The sequence below is a fragment of the Rana temporaria genome, chromosome 2 (assembly GCF_905171775.1).
Source record: "Rana temporaria chromosome 2, aRanTem1.1, whole genome shotgun sequence".
Classification (NCBI taxonomy): domain Eukaryota; kingdom Metazoa; phylum Chordata; class Amphibia; order Anura; family Ranidae; genus Rana; species Rana temporaria.
The window spans coordinates 102445267-102472700 of record NC_053490.1 but is presented as its reverse complement, the minus strand read 5'-3'; the positions used below and the strand labels follow the sequence as shown (position 1 = coordinate 102472700).

Below are 27434 nucleotides of genomic sequence, written 5' to 3'. Positions count from 1 at the left end.
TCAATTAAATTGTTACTAAACCCAGGACCCTGCATTCACTATATCTGGTCTCCCACTGTACACAGAATATAGAAATGCAATTATTTTAGTAAATATAAACTGCTAAATACATTTTTCCATCAGCGGTATATAGCAGTCTTGTGACTTTTACTAGTGTCCTGCCAAGCACTAGTTAAAGCTTGTAGGAGTTTTCATACTGCACTGAGCTGTCCTATCAGGATCCAGGACTCCTGACCCTCTGTTTGGACAGTGCTGATTGGCCCTGTGCTGATCACATGCACTCTTCCAAGAAAAAAAAAACCTCTAGCAATACACACCGAACTGAGCGTGTGCAGCCTGACTCCATAGGCTCTGTGTTATCAGGAAATTATCAGGGGACAGTGGAAGAAAGGGAGGATCTGTGCATAAAAGATCAAACAGCCTTTATACAATGTGGAGAAATAACCCCTTAGGTTCCACAGTGAGTATACAGACTGTTTTACTGTTGTGGGTTTAGTAACATAGTTACATGGTTAGTCAGATTGAAAAAAAATACACAATTCCACTCAGTTCAACCAAAAAAACAAAAAAAAAATCCCATATACACAATCCTCCACCCATAGTTGATACAGAGGAAGGCAAAAAAAAAACATGATCCAATTTGCTACAGCAGGGGAAGAAAAAAATCCTTCCTGATCCCCCGAGAGGCAATCAGATTTTCCCTGGATAAACTTTACCTATAAATGTTAGTACTCAGTTATATTGTGTATATTTAGGAAAGTATCCAGTCCTTTTTTAAAGGCAATCTACTGAGCTGGCCAGAACCACCTCTGGAGGGAGTCTATTCCATCTTTTTGTGAAGAAACCTTTCCGTATTTGGAGATTAAATATTTTTTCCTCTAAAGTGAATAACTCAACACCAAATTCACTATATGGACCACTTATGTATTTATACTAGGGCTGTGCGTTGAACGCGATATTAACGGCGTTAACGCAAACCCATGTTAACGCCGTCAATATTTTTATTGCGCGATTAACGCAGGAGCTCTCGGGGTGGACGTGCAGAGTGTGCAGCGGCGCGGAGCGGCTTACCGTCTCGCTGGATTCACAGGCAAGTTACTCACCTTGTCCCTGGATCCAGCGATGCCACCCCGCTGTGTGATCGGCGATGCCACCCCGCTGTGTGATCAAGCGGGTCCTCCTCGCTTGGCGGGTCCTCCTCGCTCGGCGGGTCCTCCTCGCTCGATTCACAGTGTCTGTGTGCCGCCGATCTCCGTTCCCTGCGATGTTACGACGCACGGGAGCGGAGAACGGCGCCAAATTCAAAAAAGTAAACAAACACAATACACACAGTATACTGTAATCTTATAGATTACAGTACTGTATGTAAAAAATACACACCCCCCTTGTCCCTAGTGGTCTGCCCAGTGTCCTACATGTACTTTTATAAAATAAAAACTATTCTTTCTGCCTGAAAACTGTAGATTGTCCAAAAGTGTCCCTTTATGTCAAAAATGGTTTTAGATCAGCTAGAAAACAGCGATCATAAATTATAATCACTTGCAGAATTGTGCGATATTTGTGGGGAAATTCGTCATAAATTAGATAGATTAATCGTGAGTTAACTATGACATTAATGCGATTAATCACGATTAAAAATTTTAATCGTTTGACAGCACTAATTTATACATGTTGATCATATCCCCCTCAATCTCCTCTTCTCAAGAGTGAATAAATTCAGTTCCTCTAATCTTTCCTCATAGCTGAGCTCCTCCATGCCTCATTAGTTTGGTTGCCCTTCTCTGCCCTTTCTCCAGTTCCCCGATATCCTTTTTGAGAACTGGAACCCAAAACTGAACTGCATATTCCAGATGAGGTCTTACTAATGATTTGTACAGGGGCAAAATTATATCTCTGTCTCTGGAGTCCATATCTCTACTTATACAAGAAAGGATTTTGCTCGCTTTGGAAACGCAGCTTGGCACTGTATACTATTATTGAGCTTATGATCAACCAAAACCCCCAGATCTTTCTCCGCCATTGATTCCCCCAGTTGTACTCCCCTAGTATGTATGATACATGCAAATTCTTAGCCCCCAAGTGCATAACTTTACATTTATAAACATTAAGCCCTGGTTAACACTGACTGCAGGAATGAAATTGTGTAAGTTTGGCTGAACTTGCATGATTTCATTCCCGCATGTCAGTCCCGATTTCGGGGGCGATTTCAGAGACATCTGTACGGGTTTCTGCACAGATGTCAATAGAAATCGTTCCCCCGAAATCGTCAAAAGTAGTACAGAAACTACTTTTGGGATTCGGACGCTGCCATTACCAGCAATTGCCGACGATTTGGCATGCGATTTGACATGTCAAATTGCATGCCAAATTGCATCAATGTGAACCAGGGCTTAACCTCATTTGCCACACAGTTTCCCAAATAAACAGAGCATTGAGGTCGGCTTGAAAGTTGCGAACCTGGTCTTCTGGGGTCCCTCGGCAGCTGTCTCGGCTCCCCCCCCCCCCGCCAGAACTCATCACCTTAATGCGAGCTTGCATGGTGATGAGTTCTTGCGGGCGCTCTCCTGTGATACAGCCGGCGGCCATAGCCGCTCACTTGGATGTGATTGACATCAGCGCCAGCCAATTCAATCAACTAATGAATGAGCCGAGAAGCTTGGCCGAGAAGCAAGCGCATTCACGGCGCAGGACTTTCGAGGGGTCAGGGAAGTAAAGGGGAGCTCGGGGGTGCGCTAATCCACAGATGTTTTTTCACCTTAATACATAGACTGCATTAAAGTGAAAAAACTTTTACCTTTAAACGTGGGGTATGCCTGTATATACAAAACTGCCTTAAATTCCATAAATCCCAAAATGTACCCACTCTACCATTAATAAGTAAACTATAGTAAAGTAAACTATACTGGTCCCCTCTTTCTGCTTGTGTTGTTTCTATCCATGCTTGGTCAGCACCTTCAGGTATTTATATAGCACTGGCAATTTACACAGTGTATTACATAATTTTCCATTCACATCAGTCCTTGACCTCAAGGATCTTACAATCTAAAGTGCTTTATCTCACATACATACTGTACATAAACACATGCTTTAGCACCAATGAGCCTGTCTTTGGCGTGTGTGAAGAAGCCAGAGTACCTGGGGCAAGCCCAAAGAGCACATACAAACTTCATGCACAGTGGGGGTTATTTACAAAAGCAAATCCACTCTGCACTACAAGTCCAACTACGGGCCAGATTCACAAAGAGATACGACGCTGTATCTCCTGATACACCGTCGTATCTCTGACTTAGGCCAGTCATATCTATGCGACTGATTCATAGAATCAGTTACGCATAGATATGCCTAAGACCCGACAGGTGTAACTGTGTTACACTGTCGGATCTTAACTGCAATTTAAAAATGGCCGCGGGGGCGTTCTCGCTGATTTACTTTGAGAAATATGTAAATCAGCGAGATACGGCAATTCACGAACGTACGCGGGCCCGACGCAGTGTTGTTACGATGATTACGTAGCGGTTTTCCCGGCGTATACTTACCCCTGCTTCTATGAGGTGCAGCCAATGTTAAGTATAGCCGTCGTTCCCGCGTCGTTTTTTTTTTACGTCGTTTGCGTACGCCGATTCTCTAACCCGCTCGTCGCAAGTTACGCTCACGCCGAAACCACTGACGTCCTAGCGACGTCAGTGGGAGCAATGCACGCCGGGAAAAATCGCGGACGGCGCATGCGCATTTAAATCGGCGCCGGGACGCACCTGATTTAAATAGTACACTCCCCCTAGCCGCGGAATTTGAATTCCGCCGGGGGATTTACGATCCGCCGCCGCAAGTTTGGAGGTAAGTGTTTTGTGAATTACCCACTTGCCTCTCAAACTTGCGGCAGCGGATCTTAAATCACATAGATTACGCGGATCTAAAGATCCGCTGATCTATGTGAATCTAGCCCTACAACTGCAAAGTGCACTGAAAGTGTACCCGGAAGTGCAGTCACTGTAGATCTGAGGGGGACATGCAAGGAAAATAAAAAACAGCATTTTAGCTGACAAATGACTGGATGATAAAATCAGCAGAGCTTCCCCTCATTTCAGCTCTACCCCTCAGATTTACAGCGACTGTACTTCCAAGTGCACTTTCAGTGTAATTTTAAAAGCACTTTTCATTTGTAGTTTGCAAATGAAAAGTGGATTTGCCTTTCATAAATAACACCCATAGCGTCCCGGTTGGGATTTGAACTGAGGAACACAGTGCTGCAAGGCAGTAGTGATAACCACTGTGCTGCTCAATGATGGCTACATAACACAAATGACATTTTGACAGTTCTTCATGGGAGCATGAAATAGAGAATCTGACTGCGTGTTGTGAACAAAGACACCTGTTCTACCTTCAGAAAACTTTTATGCAAACAGCTACCTTGGGCTATTTTTGGCTTACCAAAGTGGGGCTCAATGGGAGAGCCTTTAATTTTCACTCCTTTAGGTCCTGTCTCAATAAGAAAGTGACGAACCAGCTGTTCCAAGGGATCTGAGAAAAGAAGGAGGAGAGTTATATGAACTGTGCCCAAATGATACCGATAAGGATAAAATAACTTTGAGGCAAATCACCTTTGCATGGTTGAGTTGGCACATTTGGAGGAGGGCTGAACACCTTCAGGGCCAATCCATACGCTCCACGGAAAGAGTTACTATCCCGAATCAGGAAGGATCCTGGCTCTGCACCTCTTAGAAGTGCGATGGCTAAAAGAGAGGAAAAGTGATAAACAGAAGATGTAAAAGGCACTTAATTAATTAACTAATTAATTAAAGGCACAAATTAATGCAAGCTATAATGAACATTTCATTTGCCAAAACGGTTGTTATATTCAGCCATGTGAGTGTTATATTCTGCTCACCATTGTTAAAACATTAATGCTATAACTTGAAAGTACAAGGCCAAATGAAGAAGCTAATCTAAAAGAATAGTACATACTGAACCCTGTACTGGTTTGTCAATGTTGAAAACAGTTATTATCACAGCAGCCATAAAGTTAGATCCAAAACTTTTCAAACTCAACTGTTACTTTGCAGGGTATGTTAAAGCGGAGTTCCACCCATAAATGTAACATTACATCAGTAGTTTTAAAAAAATGTCATTAGTCCTTTATGAAAAAAATTTTTTTTTTTAGATGCCTTCAAAGTGTTGTTGCTAGGCAGAATAGTTAATCTTCCCACTTCCTGCACCTAGGTGCTTAATGCTTCCTAACCTACACCGCACAGACTCCTGGGAATGTAGTGGGTGTAACTTTCCAGGAGTCTGTGCACTCCCCAGTCTCAAAGAATCATGTGACCTGGACAGCACAGGTGCTGAAACCTGATCTGACACTGCTTGTGCAGCACTGAGCATGTGCGAGATCTGCAAGGCTGAAATCCAGGAAGTCATACAGTCTGGCTTCATGATGCCCAAGAAAACTAAAGAGAAAAAAGCCTGAAAAAAGGAGAGGAATGCAGCCAGTTCATCTAAGAACTGGTATGCTGCATAATATTACATTATTGTTTTTGGGTTTCGATTATACATTAAAGCGTATGTCCGCTGAAAAAAAAAATATTAAAAGTCAGCAGCTACAAATACGGCAGCTGCTGACTTTTAATATCGACACACTTACCTGTCCAGCACCGTCCGCAGCAGAGGACGAGCGATCGCTCGTCAGTCTGCTGCCCCGCCATCCTCGGTGAGGGAACCAGGAAGTGAAGCGCTCTGACTTCACTGCCCGGTTACCTACGGCACATGTGCGAGTTGCACTGCGCCTGCTGATTGGCTCCCGCTGTGCTCTGGGAGCCGAGTGTTCCCAGAGCACAACGGGGGGGGAGGACGGGAGGTGACGTCCTGCCCGCAGTCTTCCCGCAGACTGTGGCCGGAAGTGGGTGCAAATACCTGTCTTAAGACAGGTATCTGCACCCCCCTCCCCCCTGAAAGGTGTCAAATGTGACACCGGAGGGGGGGAGGGTTCCGATCAGCGGGAGTTCCACTTTAGGGTGGAGCTCCGCTTTAAACTGACTATTTGTAATAAAGTACAGCATGTTAGTAACAAAATGCAAGATCAATGTTGATACATATTTGCAACATCTTATTGTAAAACATCTGCCTGCACCACAATGCAGACCACAAGGGGAACTATAATAGTAAGAAGGTTTCATTACCTTGCTCCCTGGATATACTTGGCTTGTACCAAAATTTGGAGGAATCCTGCACAAAGTTGTAAGCCAAAGGAACATCCTGCGGTACATCTGAATGTCAATAAGAGGAAAGGAAATGTTTTAGCCCCTTCTAAACATTCAAATACTATCTGAAAGCTGTAGGCATTTGTTATTTTACCTTTAGTTGTGGGTGACCTCTCTTCTTGTAGTTGTCTTGGTCTTCCAAGAGTACCAGATTTGTCCCCTGTAACTGGAGTATGGCACTTTTCTGGCAATACCGGTGGCTGGCCATTTGGAGGACAAGGGCTCCCAGAATAATAAGCTGTGCTGATAGGGAATGATGGGGTTGGAGATGGAGACAGGAGTTCTGTCTGGCTTCCCATTGGAGAAAGTGGTGGGCTGGTAGGGACTTCCCCTTTATGGCTGATGTTGAGTGGGGTGTCAGGAAGAGATAATGTAATTCTTTTCTTCAAAGGTATAACAGGGTTTATTGGCACAGCAGAGGGAGGGGAAGAGTAAATGTTTTCAGTGGGCACATTGTACTGATTGGATGGAGAAGTAAATGTTTCTGTAGGGCGAGAAACAGGATTCACTGACACCTGTCCATGGTTGTTTTCCACGGTCACTGTGGTTGGAGTTACAGGGATCGGAGGGATGGTCTTTGTTATATGTGATGGGGACTGTGGAGTGGCTGAATATGCTTCTGATGCCGAGGTTGAAACAACAACATTTGGGATGCCAGGCCTGTAAAATGGAAAACTCATTAGCTTTGGAGCAAATGTAAATTTTTTTTTACATTTTTGGCAATCAACAAAGGAGTATTTTTAAGCATTTTTCAGGCATAAGAAAATAGGAAAATTGTAATGGTCATACCTTGATAGTTATTATCTAGTAAAGTTTTACTGGTTTTGTTTGTTGAAACTATAGTGGTTCTGAGTCTACTTTATTTCTCCTTCTAAGATAATATATTTTTATACTGTTATTATTAATCTGGGAAAAGGGATTGCAGCTCAACAAGCTCCTGAACCTTCACAAAAAAGCTATTATTTATCTGTTTTACTAATAAACATTTAATGGAAGACAACGTATTCCCAGAGCACTATGGATTAGCTAAACAACAGCACAGCTCAGCAGCTTACTTTAAAGCTCAGTTAGTCTGATAAAAACCTTGGACTCATCCGTCTCATAAGGGATGAATCACTGATCTGATGTCTTATTGAAATGCAACAGAAAAAAAAGATAACTGTAAGCGCAAAGAGAGTGTAACTGTAACCATATAAGTAGGCAGATGCCCACCTTGGACGCAAGGAGAGATAACATACACAGATGAGCCTTTTTTTAATCTTTATCTTGTGAGTGTTATTGCCTACTTTGCCATTATATTGTGCTCTAATACTACACTCAGGTAGTGCTTCCTGTGTTCCCCCTTTTTCTTATCCTGATGTCTTATTGAGCTCTGTAAACAAAAGGCTAGATGTGAGGAGACTAGTGCAACATTTGCTGGGAGCTACATTATATATATATATATATATATACACACACACACAGTACAGACCAAAAGTTTGGACACACCTTCTCATTCAAAGAGTTTTCTTTATTTTCATGACTATGGAAATTGTAGATTCACACTGAAGGCATCAAAACTATGAATTAACACATGTGGAAATTAGACATAACAAAAAAGTGTGAAACAACTGAAAATATATTTCATATTCTAGGTTCTTCAAAGTAGCCACCTTTTGCAGCAGACACATCTCTAGAACTGGTAAGAGGAGACTGTGTGAATCAGGCCTTCATGGTAGAATATCTGCTAGGAAACCACTGCTAAAGAAAGGCAACAAGCAGAAGAGACTTGTTTGGGCTAAAGAACACAAGGAATGGACATTAGACCAGTGGAAATCTGTGCTTTGGTCTGATGAGTCCAAACTTGAAATCTTTGGTTCCAACCCCTGTGTCTTTGTGCGACGCAGAAAAGGTGAACAGATGGACTCTACATGCCTGGTTCCCACCGTGAAGCATGGAGGAGGAGGTGTGATGGTGTGGGGGTGCTTTGCTGGTGACACTGTTGGGGATTTATTCAAAATTGAAGGCATACTGAACCAGCATGGCTACCACAGCATCTTGCAGCGGCGTGCTATTCCATCCGGTTTGCGTTTAGTTGGACCATCATTTATTTTTCAACAGGACAATGACCCCAAACACACCTCCAGGCTGTGTAAGGGCTATTTGACAAGAAGGAGAATGATGGGGTGCTGCGCCAGGTGACTACCTCTTGAAGCTCATCAAAGCAATAGGTGGCTACTTTGAAGAACCTAGAATATGAAATATATTTTCAGTTGTTTCACACTTTTTTTGTTATGTATAATTCCACATGTGTTAATTCATAGTTTTGATGCGAATTGTGTGAATCTACAATTTTCATAGTCATGAAAATAAAGAAAACTCTTTGATTGAGAAGGTTTGTCCAAAATTTTGGTATGTACTGTATACATACATTATATATATATATATATATATATATATATATATATATATATAAACACAGTATCTCACAAAAGTGAGTACACCCCTCACATTTTTGTAAATATTTTATATATTATATCTTTTCATATGACAACACCGAAGAAATTACACTTTGCTACAATGTAAAGTAGTGAGTGTACAGCTTGTATAACAGTGTACATTTTCTGTCCCCTCAAAATAACTCAACACACAGCCATTAATGTCTAAATCACTGGCGACAAAATTGAGTACACCCCTAAGTGAAAATTTCTAAATTGGGCCCAAAGTATCAATATTTTGTGTGGCCACCATTATTTTCCAAGCACTGCCTTAATCCTCTTAGGCATGGAGTTCACCAGAGCTTCACAGGTTGCCACTGGAGTCCTCTTCCACTCCTCCATGACGACATCATGGAAATGGTGAATGTTAGAGACCTTGCGCTCCTCCACCTTCCATTTGAGGATGTCCCACATATGCTCAATAGGGTTTAGGTCTGGAGACATGCTTGGCCAGTCCATCACCTTTACCCTCAGCTCCTTTAGCAAGGCAGTGGACATCCAGCTCCTAAGTGTCCCTAATTTCGAGGGATTGTCCCTCATTCGGAATAAAGTCCCTCAGTCCCTCTTTCCTCCTCATTTGTCTCTCATTTTGGTCTGATCTATATAGCTGTATATAAAATGCACTACTTAGCTATCAAAAAGTGTTACAGTGCTAAAACTTTCATCCAATTTCTAAATTGCTGCATCTGTCAATTCCAAATGCCAATATAAAGAAATAGTAATGGTAAAAAATCCTTGTGGGTTTAACCAATCATTTATTTTCTCAATTCTAGCTACATTTGTCCCTCATTCCCACCTCAAAAAGTTGGGAGGTATGGGATTGGAGGCTTCTTCACACCCAAATCCCTTCAAAGCCTCTGAGCTCCAGACCCTGATCAGGGACAAAATCAAAGAAAACCAAAAGCTTAGTTTTATCCACTCTAAACAAAGTTTCTGGACCCCCTAAATCTGCATCCTTTATGACGCGTACACACAATCAGAAATTCCGACAAGAAAACCGTGGATTTTTTTCCTGACGGAATTTGGCTCAAACTTGTGTTGCATTCACACCGTCACATACAATTCCGGCCGTCAAGAACGCTGTGACGTACAACACTACAACGAGCTAAGAAAAATTAAGTTCAATGATTCCGAGCATGCGTCAAATTAATTCCGAGCATGCATGTTTTTTTGCGCATCGGAATTGCACACAGACGATTCAAATTTCCGACAAGAACTTTTCCCGCTGTAAAATTTGAGAACCAGCTCTAAAATTTTTGCTGTCGGAAATCCTGACAGAAAAAGTCAGATGGGGCCTGCACACAATCGGAATTTCTGACCAAAAGCTCACATCAAAAATGTTCTTGTTGGAAATTCTGATTGTGTGTACGCGGCATAAGAGTACTATGTACGTTTTAGCTCTTTCCCCACAGTGACAGGGCCCGACACTATATTATATTATATTCTATATTTAGAAGAGATGCCCTTGCCAAAAATTTCCATAGTGCAATTTTTGTTTGCTTTAACTGTCCATGAGCAGTCAGGTAAACAAGCTAATCACAAAGCAGTCCCTAGAAGACACTTAGACCCCTTTCACACTGAGGCAGTTTTCAGGTGTTTTAGCGCTAGAAATAGCCTTTAAAAAGTGCCTGAAAACTGCCTCTCATTCATTGCAATGAGTGCTTTTAACACTCGGGCGGTGTGCTTGCGAGACTTTAGAGAAAGTCCTGCAAGCAGCATCTTTGGGTGGCTTGGGAGCGCTATAAAAAGCGCACCCAAAATGCCCCTGCCCATTGAGATTAATAAAAAGTGCTTTGAAAGCGCAGCAAAACTGGACTTTTTTCCTTTTTTTTAAAGCTCACGTTGTCACATGACCTAAAGAAATCTGCCCCACTAGTGCCCGAAAAGTGACAAAAGCACAGCTAAAACGCAGCTAAAGCTGTTTTAGCGCCGCTTCAGTGTGAAATGCATCTTAGTAAAACAGAAATCTACATCTGCGTGTAAATCCTTGAAACGTTAGTACATTGTCATTAGGCACCGACTCACCTGTCTGCAGTGCCAGGGCTGGAAGGCTGTGAAGAGGGACTGTGTGTAAGCTCCGGTCTGTTATTTGGTACAGGTGGTCCCTGACTGCAGGGGTTTTTAAATGTCTGAAAAGATGGACTTTGAATACGCACAGTGCTGTGTATCTGGGGGCTCTGTTTGTGAACTGGACTGTGTAGTGCCAGGGTAGACATTTGTGTGTGCACGGTGTTGTGTGTCTGTGCACTGCTCTCTGCATGTCCAGTCTGATGCTGCATGTGAGTACCATTGTTGCTCTGCATACTCGGTGCTTCTGTTCTGACAGGACTGTGCACATGGACTAAATTCTGCTTGGGGTTACTTGTATGTGCGCTCTGTGTACGTACAATGGTGGACGTCTGAGCTGTGTGGTTATATGAATTTATAAGTGAAGGGGGTTGTGTATTGGGGCACTGTACAGTCTGGATGGTACTACTGTGTGAAGGGGAGTGTGAGCTTACAGCCTGCACAGCAGCAGGGGCTTTTACTTCACCCTGTACAGGACAAGGAGGATGAGTGTTCACACTCTGGGACTGTACAGGAGAAGGATGAGTGTTCACACTCTGGAACTGTACAGAAGGATGAGTGTTCACACTTTGGGACTGTACAGGAGAAGGATGATTGTTCACACTCTGGGACTGTACAGGAGAAGAAGGATGAGTGTTCACACTCTGGGACTGTACAGGAGGAGGATGATTGTTCACACTCTGGGACTGTACATGAGGGGGATGATTGTTCACACTCTGGGACTGTACATGAGGAGGATGATTGTTCACACTCTGGGACTGTACATGAGGGGGATGATTGTTCACACTCTGGGACTGTACAGGAGGAGGATGATTGTTCACACTCTGGGACTGTACATGAGGAGGATGAGTGTTCACACTCTGGGACTGTACAGGAGGAGGATGAGTGTTCACACTCTGGGACTGTACAGGAGAAGAAGAATGAGTGTTCACACTCTGGGTGTGTGCAATGGTATGTGCTTGCATCCTCTGTTCCTGTGACATCCCACCATTATACATCTGGATGGGTGAACTATGCATCTTGTCAGGGCTCTGACACTGCACTGAGGGACTTTTATGTTGCATATAGTTATTACCTGGTATAACAGGGCTCTGTGTATTCACCTGACTGTGGAAATGTACATGTGCCCGCGTAGGACTATGCCCCTGTACAGAGCTCTGTTTTGCCAAAGCACTGTGCAGCAATGGCTGACTCTGCGGCTGTATTGAATGGTCTGCTTGTAATGGCACCCTCTGTGCGGCTGAAGACGTGGAACCAGAGCGCACAAGAATGCTGGTTTGGGTTTGCACAGCTGTACTTTGGGTGTGGACATGGTTATGCTGTTTTTGCACTGGTTGACAGTATGTGTTTATAGGAGTACTCGCATGCACAGGGCTCTGAGGATACATAAAGGCATCATTGTTGTGGCCATTCACTGGACTGTGTGGATTGCTGGTGGGGTGAAGTAGGCTCTGAGCATGTGTTGAAGTGTTGGGATGCATTGGATTCTGTACAGGTGCTATGGGGGATGAGTTGATGGCATGTGATGGTCCTGTGGACTTCTGTGTCTGGAGTGTGAAGGCATCTCTTTGCACTCCATGGTCAGTGACATCTGCAACAAGAACAGATAAAGCAATGTTAATACAAGCAGTGCATGTTACTTTCATAAACCCTATAACAGAATGCCTCATATGGGGTATATTGTACTTTAGTAAAATAAAAAAAGTCAAAATATAAAATTAAAGTGGGTGTAATGCCCTGTGACTGTGGTCCTATCTCCTGGACCCTTCTAGGTCAAATTGTTCTGCAGATTCTGCAGTCATATATGAGTGCACAGTCTTGCTTGTGGCGTAATGCATAAAATCATGGATTTAACTGGAGTTTCTATTTCCAAGCAATGGTACTAAAATTGCTACAGTAATGCCTTACCACCTTTACACTTCTACCAGTAACTCAGCTTAATGAAGCTGGCCATTGACGGTTCGAATCCCGGCCGCTTCAGCAGGGACCGGCTGAGAATCAAACCATGTAGTGGCAGGCTGATTGTACCTGTGGTGGAGATGTTTGAAATCCATATTTATAACAAGAAGATGTATATGTTTTTTACAAGACTTTATTATTAATGTGACTTAAAGTTACCGGTATCTTTCAATGACTCTATAGTGTCAGAACATGTTTAGAATCAACAACATACCCAGCTGTGGAATTTCATCTGACAAAAGCTGACAATTTGTTGGTATATGGATGGTACTTCAAAGGAGGTGTGAGGCGAAAAAAGGGACAGGAAGAACTTGATCCTAAAATGGTAGCTGGTGTCATGGCTTAAGTCCCACACCCCTCCATCCCTCACCCCATTGACTCAATGTAGCAGTTTTTAGCATATGGAAGGGGGGTTGAGGAGGGATGGGGTTTTTACAAAGGTGTGTATATATCAGAATGTAACCGATAGTTCAGCCCTTTTGGCCTGAGGATCTGATCTGAACGAGACACGGTGACGAAGGATCTCTCTGTAATGTATTCTCTCTCTCTCTCTCTCTCTCTCTTCCTTCTTCTTCTTAAGATTTTGCCTAAAGATTATGATAGGAGTCTGGGAATGTCCATTGTAACCATATCTGAATTAGGCCTCAGTTATCCTTGTGACCTGGCAACATTATACCTGTAACATCAGGTATAATGGGATATTTGGAAATTTCTAATCATTAATTTTCTTCATCTATGTAATTTTTCCTTTCCTACAACTCAGCTTGATATACTGATGTGTCCATTGAAGCAATATTCCTATTTGTATTATTGTGTATTATTGGTAACATCTTTGTTTTAAAGATGATATCCTTTATGTTATGGTTACGAATATCAGATTAATACAAGCTTCTTTTCTGTATCAATAAATGTAATCATTTTCTCATTTTTTGCACCGCTATTCTTTGTTTTAATTTTTATATAGACAAAAAGGTTTTAATCACTTATTTTAATTATTTTAGTGCAATATACAATATTTCCATTACATTTGGTGCCCGAGTGTGAGAAAGGTAAAAGTTTGGGTGAATATTATTTCTTGTATGGTAGACAGAGCTGGTCCTAACGCCAGAAATGCGTTTAAGTCTTTTGTTTTAACCTGTCTGAACACATAACAAACTAACTTTTCAGAACTTAACTTTTTATTTTTGTCTATGCGAATATGTTGATGAGACTGATTTTGAATAATGTAGATATATAAAATGAAATTGCAGCAGGGTGTCAGAGCGAATAAAAAGGATTCTGTTTGGAATCTTGAAGGCAGTGAAAAAGGATATGTGCCTCTCTGCCAAAAAGCAATTTCAGTTGGCCCCTTTGAATGAGATTAGGCCAATCTTTGTGAGTGAAACACACCTATGCTTTTGGGTTGCGTTTCCACTGTTGCAACTCCAATGTCGCCTGATTCAGGGTGCGAATTTGAGATTCAGCTAAGAAGCGTTCAGGGGTACTACACTTAGTGGTAAAATGGTTTTGGGGTATTCTCCAGAGTTTGAAATGGATCAGCCATAGATCTGTGGCATATCTGTTTTTTTAGTACCAAAGATCAGCCATGCTGACACGTGTAGTTCCATAGCTCTAAAGGGTAAAGGTCGGATGCTACTTTGGCCGGACTTGTGTTTAGGACTGCTTAAACTCCCCCGCTGTTATGCCTGGCTGTACAAGGTTGCATTGCCTTAGGCTAAGGTATGATAATGTCCCTAGCTATCTGTATGTCCCCAAAATGTAGTTCACACCTGTTTCCTTCCGTGTCACCATGCAATCCGATTTTCTCCTAGAGTTTCCTGTTTGTCAGTTTTTATGTGGCTATTTTTTACCAATTGCCTAATGAATATCTGTGTGTCTCGAGGCACACCGGTCGGCTCATGTACCCCCTACTGTGCAGTGATCCCGGCGCCTCAGTGCTGCAAGGGATTTTTCTTAGTCTATTGGTCAGTTGTGTCTGGTAGCAGTAGTTCCTCAAGATGGATACATATTATGCAATTTTTGTTTTCCAATTTCTTTTAGATTTACCTGCAGACGTGTGGTACGAGGGCCTGCCTGATTGCATACAAGTTGAAAGTGTATAGGTCTGGCCTTGTATTGTATAGTTTTGGTTGAGTCTGGAGAAAAGTTGTGCAGGAAGATTGTATGGGATGATACCAGCTCTTGCCTGTTCCAAGGGCCCTCACTTCCGATATATGTGTGGGCATGCAGTATTCTCCTCAGTTAATATCCATAGGTGTCCTTCCTGTCCTAGATTACTTGTGTACCTTAACTGGTTGTCTGTGTCTTGCATGCCAAAAAGACCAGTGCCCCAGTGCGGCACTAGACTCCTGTCTTTCATGTGAGTCCAGTCTGAATAGTGAAGGCCGTTTGTTTTGAAGGGGTGAAGGATAACATTGTCTGATTACCGAATTGATAGAGGAGGGAGAAGGTGTGCAGCCTCTATGAAGTATCGGGTGTTTTCAATCCGGGTATACAGACAATTTTTTTCACACTTAGGAAAAAGAGAGGCTTAATGGCAGCTGTCTTTGGAGCAGGAGGTGGGTCACTGGGTACCATAAACACTATGGAGCTGGAGATAATCAGGAACACATTGGAAGGCCCTGGGCTACATATCAGGGAAGGATTAGAAAATCCAACTCATTCTATTCTCATCCCTAAGGGCAGGGACAGAACTTTGTGCATATATCACGGTCAATTTGGGTACTATCCTATCAGACTCTACTGGGTTACACCCTGAAATCCATCCTGTTCTGAGGGTTTTGAGTTCGGACAGTAATTGAAAGAAGGAAATGTTTTTAATGGGTGACATGTATGACATAACTGAATGTGGTGCAGGTACCTAGGAGACTGGCACCTATGCATAAGGTGTCTGTTGGCCAAACTAAAGGGTGCTAGGTGATACATTGATGAGGTAAAAACTTCCTCGTAGAGGCGGTGTCTCAAGCTTAGCAGTCCTATAGAGAAGCTCTCGGTTACTGGACATGTGAGAGATACACCTTGTTGATGTCTCACCTAAGAGATTGAATCCCTGCACGAGTAAAGCCAGTAACTACATACAGGTACATGCCCTGTTAAATAAAGGGAATAAACGCTGGCTAACATGGTACAGTATGCCTTCACCACATGGCGCTTCAGCATCTCACAATGGTTGATAAAAACCTATTACCCTGTATATGCTGAGTATACACTGAATCAAGTGACCCGTGGCTTGCTCCCAGAGATGTGCGGACACAAAGTGAGGTTCACGCAGGACGCTTATTTCTGAGGAGTAACCCAAAAGAGGAGGGGTGTAGTCAGCACTATATAGGGGGAATAGGAGCTATCTTGGGTGTTAGTAATGGAGTGGACAGCGGTCTCCTGAGGAACAAACTCGCAGCCATGGCTTCAGACAATAAGCACAGGTTTGTTGCTCAGAGAGATTGGTGGCATTTTTGATAACATTCAACAAAGTTACATAAATACCCAGTTTAAAGTGGCTCAAGATTTTGTTAACCACATTAAGAGGTTGGAAGAGAGTGTGATAGGGTATAGGATAAAAATATGTCATTGGCTCTGGCGTACATGCAGGGGCAGGCGGAGTTATTGACCAGTATCAAGCTGATTGTACAGATACCTGTATGAAGGGCAGTAGCCTGAGGAGTTAGCATCACCGCTCAGTAAGACTTTGACAAAACTCATCGCTTACACTAATCCAAAGTGATGGTCAAATGCCTGGATGGGCTGTACTAGTTTGGATTGTGAAAGGTGAGGTGCTGTATGATCCCATATACAGAAGTGCAGACTCGGTCTGTAGATCTGGTGGTATCAATGGACTTACTAACTGGGGATTCTATCTTGTTGCATTTGTGGCTAAGTGACCCACATGTGATCAGAGGGTACGGAAGCTGGGGGGCAGGTTGATATTTCCCTCTGTCAGAAGCGTGACCACAATGTCTTTTGCATTCCAGGGTCAATACACGGTGGTGAAAGAGGAATGTTGGGAAATTATTTCACTCTGTGTTCTGGATGGGGAGATCATTGCGGGGGAGGAAACACCTAGGTATTATTTAGGACATAGGCAAGTTTGTTTCTTGGTCCTAGAGGATACCGATGTGGTGTTAGGTTCAAGAAACACCCTAGTTCCCTGACTAACAGTGGGTAGAGGTGCATGAGACACCCCGGGCATGGTCACAAAAAAACAGTCACAAGGATGGAGTTTTTTGTGGGTTTTGTCATTGTTTCAATTGTATATGTGTGGTTAGACTCAATACCCGATGCCGGGGTACTGGTGCTAGTCTAATGATGCAGTGTTTTCAGCATCAGGTTGAATCGTACTCAGCAGGGTACACTACCTCTGGGAATCTATTGTACCTATTCTCTTGTCCTTGGGATGGATATAGAAGGAACCCTGGGTTAGCACACCGATAAGCCCTGAAGAAAGGTTTTCTAGAAAACCTGACATCCCCTTGAGACTTACCGAAACTTCCGTTGGGATTCGGGAAGGAGTTAAAAGTTGGGTAGTTAAACTTTGGGCAACAGGATTTAAATGGTGCCAACAGTTTGTGCAAGGCAGGAATAGAAAGGCCCATCTCAAGGGGTTTATAATCTAAGGGGAGGGGGTGGAGCAAAAATAATAACTGCTGGGAATTATCTGATATGGAGCTGGCTGAGAGAACATTTTAGGTGGAGGTGGGGTAGGCCTCCCGGAATAAAATAGTCTTATTTAGGGACACCTAGGTGTGGAAAGGGTAGCGCCTGGCTGGACATATGGGGGTGGGGAGTTCCAGAGGTTCTGGAGCAGTCCTGAGGTTGAGCATGGGAGGAGGTAAGAAGGGAGATGGAAATCAGGATGTTTTAGGGCCAAAAACTTTAGTAAACTCCACCCTGTGGCGGTCCCGATGCAGGTCACTATTACGAGACCGAGGCAAGGGTATTGGTGCTGGTATCAAATGTCCAGGAATCAAAAAAATTCCCAGGGGAAACCCCACTTTAACAATATAGCTGAATAAAGCTGGGTAATTATCAAAAAAAAGTCATGGTGGATCTAGTAACCAGCTAAGAAATTATCTGCTTCTATAAATCATTGGAGGAAAATATACTCTCTATTTCCATGTGAGCTGACATCATCTGGCTCTCAAAGTGTAATAGGGTTATGGAATGTATAGTTGCGTTCTGCTAAGACTTTGTGTCTCCCGCCCATTGCTGTGGAGATCTCTCTAAACAAACCAAAGTGTTCCCCAATGGAGTTAATCAAGATGGGAGTTTCACATACAGAACTATTTTCAATGTTTGCCCACAGGACTTGTAAATGATCTAGGCAGCACTAGAATGAGTCATAACATTCCCATATAAATGGGTTGCCAAATGTGCCACAAATAAAAGAGAGTGGGTAAAACTTGCTGTCATTTATTCAATAAAGCCTTTTTTTTAAAACTGAATATCACGATTTGAGACCATGTTATATCTGTTTTTATATTAACTTTATAAACTTTTAAACTTTTGTATAATACAGTGGAGACAGACTTTTTTTTTTTGCATGACAGCAAACAGTTTCAATGCAAAAGGGCTTTGTACAGCAAGTCCATAGAATAATGTTTTTTTACTTGGACAAGCAGATGTTTTGTTTTTCCAAGTAACTACCGTAATCTCAAGTGAGTTCTTGACTAACTGGATGTTCCCTAATGAGTTCCCCAAACAATCAGGCAGCACATGTACTTTCTTATGCTGCGTACACACAAACGGATTTTCAGATGAAAAAAAAAAAAATCGGATAGTTTTTCCGACAGAATTCTGCTCAAGCTTGGCTTGCATACACACGGTAACACCAACTTGTCATGTTGCAACGGAACACCAAGAGGAAGCCGCAACTTTTAAAAAATGGATGCCTGTCAAGATTGCAGGTACACGGGCACAGAGAGGTATGGCACAGTGAGACTTCAATGGGCGCAGTGAGGTATGGCACAGTGAGACTGCAATGGGCACAGTGAGGTATGGCACAGTGAGACTGCAATGGGCACAGTGAGGCATGGCACAGTAAGACTGCAATGGGCACAGTGAGACTGCAATGTTTAAAAATCTTCTCATACACTATCGAGATCTATAATATGTATAATTTTGCTAATTAGAACAGAATAGGATGGAATACTAAACCTCAACATTCCATATCTGACAGCTTCATAAATGTGGATAGAGCGTTTTCTACAATGGACTCAATGGATGCTTGGAATACCTACATATGTGTAAAGAGCAAAGACAGCATTACCATGTACAAAGTGTATGTCCCTGCCCTACCTTATAACAAGATTTTTTAGATGGGCGGGGCTACACTTTAGAGAGCAATTACAAGAAAAGTCAATCACGGAACCAACACTGCTATTCAGGACACACTACTAAGCCAAGTGGTGTTTTCATAAGGTGGTTAGTGGTGCAGCCTACATATTTTTGTCATACTGGTTCCTTCAAATACAGCTATAAGTTTCAGTTGGTTACATTTATTCAGCTATACTCTGCATGTAAAGCCAGGCCAGATTTTCATTTCAGCCAACACTGGCAATCCTACAGTAGAATCTGTCAGCAATCCAAAAGGAACAGAGCTTCAGTGATCCTGCAGTAGGGAAATAATCGCTTTTTGGTTTGGCACACTCCCTGTGCTTGGAAAATAAATTTCTGACTGGACAATGACGCAGTAAACTGGGAAAAGTCAGGAGAGGAAATTTCCAGGAGTCATCTTAGCTGCTTTGTGGAGTAAATGAGTCAAACCATGCCCAGGGGCAACTGAACTACAGTACATTTGTATCACATCTATATTATAATTGTGCTGTGTTTGCAAGCATTTGCCCGATGCCACTTTGGATGTATAGTCATTCATTTTCAGTGTAAACATGGGTGAAGTACAATTGCTGGGTTTTATGTGCAACGCAATACATCTTGCAACACCTGGATACATTTATGGAAATGTCAAAATGGAACTAAACTCTCTCAATCAACATCATTTTTAGCCTAATGCCTCATACACATGACCGGGTTTTCCATCAGGAAAACTGCGAGGAGAGCTTTTGGCCGGGAATCCCAGCTGTGTGTATGCTCCCTCGAAGTTTTTCCGATGGGAAAACTGCCATTATCCGCCAGCACAAAAAAGAGAACCAGCTTTTTTCCCGTCAGCATTCCCGACTGACTTTTTCCCTTCGGAAAACCCGAGCGTGTGCATTATGCTGCTAGCCTTACCCTGGCAATAGACGGTTCGAATCTCTGCTGAGATAGCTGAGATTCCAATCATGTATGGGTACATTGAATGTGCCTTTTTTCGGTCATGCCCCTTCCACTGTTGGACCGGCTCCAGTACACACAGGCCGAATGTTGGTTGGTTCCATTGAACCGTCTGATGCCACCCGAACTTCAGCCTGTGTGTACTAGGCTTTATTTTCCAAGTCTGCTTTCTAATCCCTCTCACCTTTCCTTCTCACAGCTGTCCTCTGCTTAAACTCTCTTTCCTCCACCCCTCTTTCTCCACCACACAGCTTATTTAGATCACTCTCACTCCTGCCCTCTCTCTTTATTGCATTCATCAACTCCTGATACTTCTGAACCCAGGGCACTGGGGCATATCTCTTCACATAAAGCACACTCCAATATTACCTTCCTCACCCTTCTGCTTCACCTAATTTCTGGAGATATATCCTCTGTTCCCTTGCAACTACTACGGTCACCCTCATGGTCTATCCTACACTCTTTAACTCACATCTTTAATCTCTCCCTTTGTACTTGAAACACCCTTGCTAAACCCTACCAATCTTAACAACCTATGACCCATCTCTTTGCTTCTTTTTACTTTCATACTCCTAGAACCCTAGTCTACATTTGCCTGAGCTACCACCTCACTGATAACAGCCAGCAGCCTTCCACAGAAACTGCTTTCCTAAAACTCCCCAATGAATTACTAACTGCTAAAACAAATGGTCACTACTCTGTACTCTTACTCTTAGTCCTCTCTATCTTTGATACTGTTGACCATCCCCACCTCCTCAATATACTCCATTCCCTTGGTCTCCATTCTCTGTGTGTCACTGCATCTTCAGTGTCACTTACAACTTTACCTCCTACTCTCCTCTTTCTGTTGGGGTCCCCCAAGGTTCTTTCCTCAGACCTCTGCTGTTCTCTATCAACACCTCCTCCCTGGGTCAGCTGATAGTCCCTTCCACGGTTTCCAATACCATTTCTATGCTGACAACATCCAAATCTATCTTTTCACCGGTAGATCACCCCATCAGTCACCTTTTGCATCGCAAATTTATTGACATATCAGTATGGATGTCAAAACACTTCCTCAAACTCAATCTTTTCAAACCTAAGCTCATAAAATTTCTTCCCACCCATTCCCCTTACCTGATTTCTCCATCAAGATCAATAGCACAACTATCAGTCCCTCCCCACATGCTCCATCCTGGATTCCAAACTCTCCTTTTGGCTCCAAATTGAATCACTCTCCAAACCTTTCTACCTCAACCTCTGTAACATATGCAAAAATATTCCCCTTCTTAACAAATGACAAAACAAAGTATTTTGCCTTGAGTAATGCATCTCCCTCCTCATTGGCCTACCTTTACATAGGCTATCACTCCTAGTGTTGAGCAGAATACGCCATATTCGATTTCGCGATATATCTCGAATATATAGTCGAATATTCGAGATATATTCGCTAAATTCGAATATTCGTGATATTTTATCGAAATGAAATGATTGCGAATTTTCGCTATTGCGAATGCGAAAATAATTGCGAATTTTCGATAACTGCGGTAGGAGCACTCTGATTGGCTCAGAATATTCGTGATATTTTACAATACAAAATAATTGCGAATATTCGGCAAATGCGGAAGGAGCACTCTGATTGGCTCAGAATATTCTTGATATTTTACAATACAAAATAATTGCGAATATTCGGCAAATGCGGAAGGAGCACTCTGATTGGCTCAGAATATTCTTGATATTTTACAATACAAAATAATTTCGAATATTCGGCAAATGCGGAAGGAGCACTCTGATTGGCTCAGAATATTCTTGATATTTTACAATACAAAATAATTGCGAATATTCGGCAAATGCGGAAGGAGCACTCTGATTGGCTCAGAATATTCTTGATATTTTACAATAGAAAATAAAAAGTGTTTTGCATTGGTGGTGATTCTTTACTCTATCCATCTGTCACAGCCGTTTGTCAATCAAACACCTTGAAGATTGAACACGTTCATGCTGCATGCTTTGGACTTTTTTTCACTTCACATATCAAAGACATTTTTATGAAAGATTATTTTTCTATTATTGGGACTATATTTCTTTATATATTTGTTTCACTGTGTATTTCACAAGTTATTTGCGCTTGCTTATTTTATAATTTGCCCACATGTCTTGTCACTAGACATATTTTTTATTCTTGTAGAGCGACTCCATTTTCTGTCTTGTATTAATTTATGTTGTATAACATTTTTGAGTTGCTGCTGTATTCTCCCCTTTTTTTAAGGTATGCACAATTTTTTCCTTCTTACAAAAATAAATAATATCAAACATACAAATATTCATAACAGAAACATACACAAAGCCCCCCCCTTTTGCATCAGAGACAATCAGAGTTCTCCTACCACAGTTATCGAAAATTCGCAATCATTTTCGCATTCGCATTAGCGAAAATTCGCAATTTTTTTTTTTTTTGTTTATATTCGGCAACATAAAAGGATCGCCTCAGCTTAGCTACTCGGCCCAGGGTCTCTAATCATACCAGCAATGCTTTTAGACGTCAATAGGATGTGATCTGTTTTAAAAATAAAATTGAAAAAATGCGAATATTCGGAATTGCGAATATTCATTGCGAAATTCGAAATATATCGCGAATACTCGAATATGCCATATTCGAGCCGAATATTCGCAATACGAATATTCGTGAGCAACACTAATCACTCCTTCAGTCCATTGTGAATTCTGCTTCCAGACTCATCCACCTTACCAAACATTAGGTTTCCGCTACCCCTTTCTGCTAAGCTCTCCATTTGCTTCTGCTCACGCAACAAATGCAATTCAAAATACTAACAACAACCTACAAAGCCATTACCAACTCTGCCCCAGCTACATCACCAACCTCATGTTAAGACAACAACCAAACTGTTCTCTTTGCTCCTCCCAAGACCTCCTGCTCTCTAGTTCCCTTGTCATCTCCTCCCACGCTTGCTTCAAAGGCTTCTCTATAGCCCCAACCTGACAATTATAATTCAGCAAAAGAAAACAAACATAAGCAGACAGCAAAAATAAATAAATACATTATTTACTGTCTGCTTATGTTTGTTTTCTTTTGCTGAATTATAATTGTCTAAGTGCCCGTTCACACTACCGCGATTTGTGATCCGACTTGTGTCGCCCCAAGTCGCGCGACATAAGAAATTACATTAAAGTGAATAAGAGCAGTCTTAATGCACACTACTGAAGTCGTTCCGACTTCAGAAAAAGATTCCTGTACTATTTCAAGGCGAACAAGTCGCCTTGAAATAGTACAGGAATCTTTTTCTGAAGTCGGAACGACTTCAGTAGTGTGCATTAAGACTGCTCTTATTCACTTTAATGTAATTTCTTATGTCGCGCGACTTGGGGCGACACAAGTCGGATCACAAATCGCGGTAGTGTGAACGGGCACTTAGACAATTATAATTCAGCAAAAGAAAACAAACATAAGCAGACATTGATTTCAATGGAAGTCGCCTCCAAAGTCGGATCAGTGTCTTAACTGAAGCAACTTTACAGGAAGAGAAAATAGTTTTCTCATACAAACCCCTCCCTCCCACAGAGCTGATTATTGTTTGATTGGCCACTGGCAAAGTTGCCTGTCCTGAAGGTGACTTGAAGTTGCCTCGACGTTGCCTTGAAGTTGTCTCGCAAAGTCGTGCCGACTTTCATGTCGCTGTAGTGTGAACCGGCACTAAATCTTTCAATGGTAATTTATTTGTCCTGATTTATTCAATATTTGTCTTTTAGATTATTCCTCCTAAAGAAGCAGTGTTTCTACCCCGAAACTAGTAGAGGAAAGATCAATTTATGAGACACACTCAATCAACGCATATCTCTTGGGGGAACCCTGAGTATTTGTATTATGATTATTCAACTTTTTCTCATGAATTTTGTAAGTAATTTTTATGTTTTTTTTTTTTGCTATAAATAATGATTTTTATCTAAGAATTACGCTTTTGTCAATCAGTACCGAAATAGTCCACCACAAATTTAGGTTGGGAATATTTTTTTTGGGAACCTTGAATTATGTTTTTGTTTTAAATCTAAAGATAATAACTTACACCCTACTAACATTTACATGCCAGCTACAAAATGCTAGGGCATAAAAATGGTTCCCATTGTGGGACGGAGCAGTTCCAAATTCTGGAAGCTCAAGCTTTCTCAACACCAAATTGCACATACACATCTAGCAGAGTATATTCAAGCTGCGTAATACAGATGCCCTGAATGTTATTGTTGTACATTTGAATATAAATATATTGATCAATTACTATAGATCTTCATAAAAAAAAAAAGAATCACTTTACTTTAATAATATTTACCAACCTCTTGGGAGTGACTGTTCACAAGCGTGTGGATGTTATACTAAGTTTTGACTGCAGGTGGCACTGCACTCAAAATCTCTAGCTGGCTACCAGTTCAACTTGACAAGTGCAAGAGTCAGATGTAAAATGCACTCCACGTAAACACACATACTATAATCTGAATAGATCACATCTTTTTAAAGTCATCTTTAGACTAGAAAAAAAAAACATTTCTGTCTGGAAATAGTTAATATGCTGCATGTTGGCAACAAAACAGCTGTGGCAATTTGATTATTGCAAATACCCAAGATCATAACAGCTGTCAGTTTATTTTTTGCCAACTGTGTCCCATTGGGCAGATTTTCTTTCACTTCCTGTCCAATAGCCAAAGTAGGAAGTGAGAAGAAATCCCTGCAAATTGAGGAAATCCCTTGGGGACCCCCAGGTCACCAAAACTAGTGTCCTAATTGGAAGATTTTCCCTCTATTACCTTTCTGGAGACAACTCAAAATTTGAGATTTTCTTTACTTTCACTGTCAATGATAATGGTAAACAGGACAAATAGAGAGGATGAATCTCCCACATTGGGGGCACAGGCAGAATTAAAAATTGACAGGTGTTCAAATCCATCTCCACTCTGTTCAAAACTAAAAAAATAATTTTTTTAGTTGTACTTTAATAATGCAAAATATAACTTTCTCGGAAGCCATTAGCCAAGTCCTTATCTCTGTCTTTAACCACTCCTGAAACACTGATACCTTACTTCCTGTCCTAGGAAAGACACATGTGTCTTTGATGTGCTGGCCATGGTTACCACCAGTCTGGCTTCACCTCTGAGCAGGAGGTAATATGGCAGGTCTCTAGGAGCAGAATGTATGTTAACTGTCTATACATTACAACTCTGAATAGTTTATACTTGATGGTGGCTTCAGTAAACAGTGGCAAGTAAAGAGTTGCTTTAATATATTTTTAATAAAGTTTGTTTCATTCTACTCACCATTCGGTTGTTGTGGTGGTGTTAATTCCCCAGTGCTGCCTGCTGACATGGTGTCACCGCTCATTCTCCGAGGGCCAGAACAGGAAGGGACAATGGGAGACACAGAGCTTGGAGGAGATGGACTGCCAGGTTGGTTGTAGGAAGACATACATGTGGAAAAGGAATGGGCACCATAACCATTAGGTGGACAGTGTGTAGGAAGATAAGAAGGGTGCAAGAAATGTGGATAAGCATGGGCATATCCTGCATCTGCGAAATGGTTATAATGCATAGAATCTTCATTATGAGAAATGGGGAACCCATAGTGCATCTTAGATGAGGGAACCTGAAAGGGAGGTAGAATATCATGGTTGGGCTGTCCATAAGGCTGTGATAGGTGTAATGGAAGTTGTTCTCGATGAAAATGCTGAAGTGGTGGCATCTTCCCTCCATCCAAGGGCCACAAGTTTGGCATAGGGTAGCAAGGTGAACTCTGGCAATGGGAACAGGGGCACATAGGTGGCAAAACAGGTTCATGAGCAGGAGGTTGGCACATGTACTGCCGATTTTCTCTGAGACTACCTCATTTTGGTGGACTTTGTGTCTGATTTGGATAATGTTGAGGTCCTTCAGACAAGGAGCGATACAGCCTCCTTCTCTCTTGTTCTCCATATATGCCTGGATAGTGAACACCTTGCAGTACAGCACTTGTTCCTGGTGGACCACGGGAATCAAAGATTCCATCTGATCTGAAGTAGGGCCTGTTAGGAGGCCCCTCAATACTGGGACCTGCATATCCCGATCTACAAGAGCAGTGTCTAGATAATAAAGACCTTCTTCCTGGGTAGATAGCTAAGCCACCAATCTGTCCCATTTCTTCTTCTAGAATGGCTGTCTCACGATCTGCCTGGCCCTCCCAAGGATTTTCACAAGGTGATTCCCTCTGTTCTTCCCAGGATGGGGGCGTTAAAGGTAAACTTTGAGATGCTCCTTCATCAGACATTGCAGACCACGGAGGGGAATACTGAAGTTTTGATTCTCCATTTATTTTTGGCTGAATGTTCTGGCTTGGCACTCCATGATTAACCTGATATTGTACATCTTGAAGTCTTCCTTCGAAATTCTGCTTCTGGTGTGCATTTGTAGTTACCACTTCCTCACGTCTGAGAACCTGAGAGTACTGGGGCTCAGCCTCCTGCTTTACACTGACTCCAAAACCACCCAGAAGTTTCTCCAAGTCTTGTCTCTCAGCAGCTGTTGGTAATATTTTTTGTGGAGTCTCCTCAAACCTTTCTGTAGCAGCTGAAGAATGGCCGGAGTCACTGCTGACAGACAAAAGACGTCCATGTTGCTCAGGACTTCCATTAGTAGATGTCAATGGTGTTGTCTTCTTCTTCACTCGGGCATACAGACTTCCATCCAATGGGCCACGAGTATGATTAAGATCTATGCAAATAGAATGATAGAAAAAGATGAACAAAAGACAGAAAAACAACTGAAGAAACTTATGAAGTCATAGACATAATTGATAATACAATGAAAGTAAATAAGAGTGTTTGATGTTGTTAAGAAATATAATAGACCAACTTTAAGGCTTGGTTCACACTGGGGCATCTTCAAAGTCGCTCAACTATGAAGCGGTGCAACTTCAGCGTGGCTTGCAAAGGACTTCTTTAATAGAAGTCTATACAAGCCAAGTCGGACCGACTTAAGTCGCTCGGATTTGATCGTTCACCTGACAAGTCGCCCCAATGTGAACCGACACTAAAGCATAACTAAAGGCAAAAAAATATATTTTGTTTTGGGTACAGTGGAGAGGGATTAGAACACTTGTCAGTTTTTAATGCTGTCGGTGCCCACATTAGGGGGATCCATCATCTCTATTTGTCCTGTTTACCATTAACATTGAAAGTAAAAGAAAATCCCAAATTTTAGGTTGTCCCCAGAAAAGTAATAGAGGGGAAATCTTCCAATCGGAAAACACTAGTTCTGATGACCTGGGGGTCCCCCAAGGGATTTCCCTAATTTGCAGGGATTTATTCTCACTCCCTGTTTTGGGTATGGGACAGCATTGCCTATAGTTCTGCTTTAAAGGAGTCAACAAACTAAGCAAAATTAGTACAGCATGATAGCC

At 42.0% G+C, this 27434-nt stretch overlaps 1 protein-coding gene across 1 annotated transcript in view; it reads right to left on the bottom strand.

Annotated features, from left to right (window-relative positions):
- The window catches only part of TNS2 (tensin 2), a 272141-nt gene that overhangs the window by 18656 nt on the left and 226051 nt on the right, over positions 1-27434 (bottom strand). Inside the window, 6 exon segments of the mRNA XM_040340630.1 lie at positions 4429-4518; positions 4599-4730; positions 6171-6257; positions 6346-6911; positions 10754-12386; positions 25322-26746. Coding sequence (XP_040196564.1) covers positions 4429-4518; positions 4599-4730; positions 6171-6257; positions 6346-6911; positions 10754-12386; positions 25322-26746 — 3933 coding nt within the window.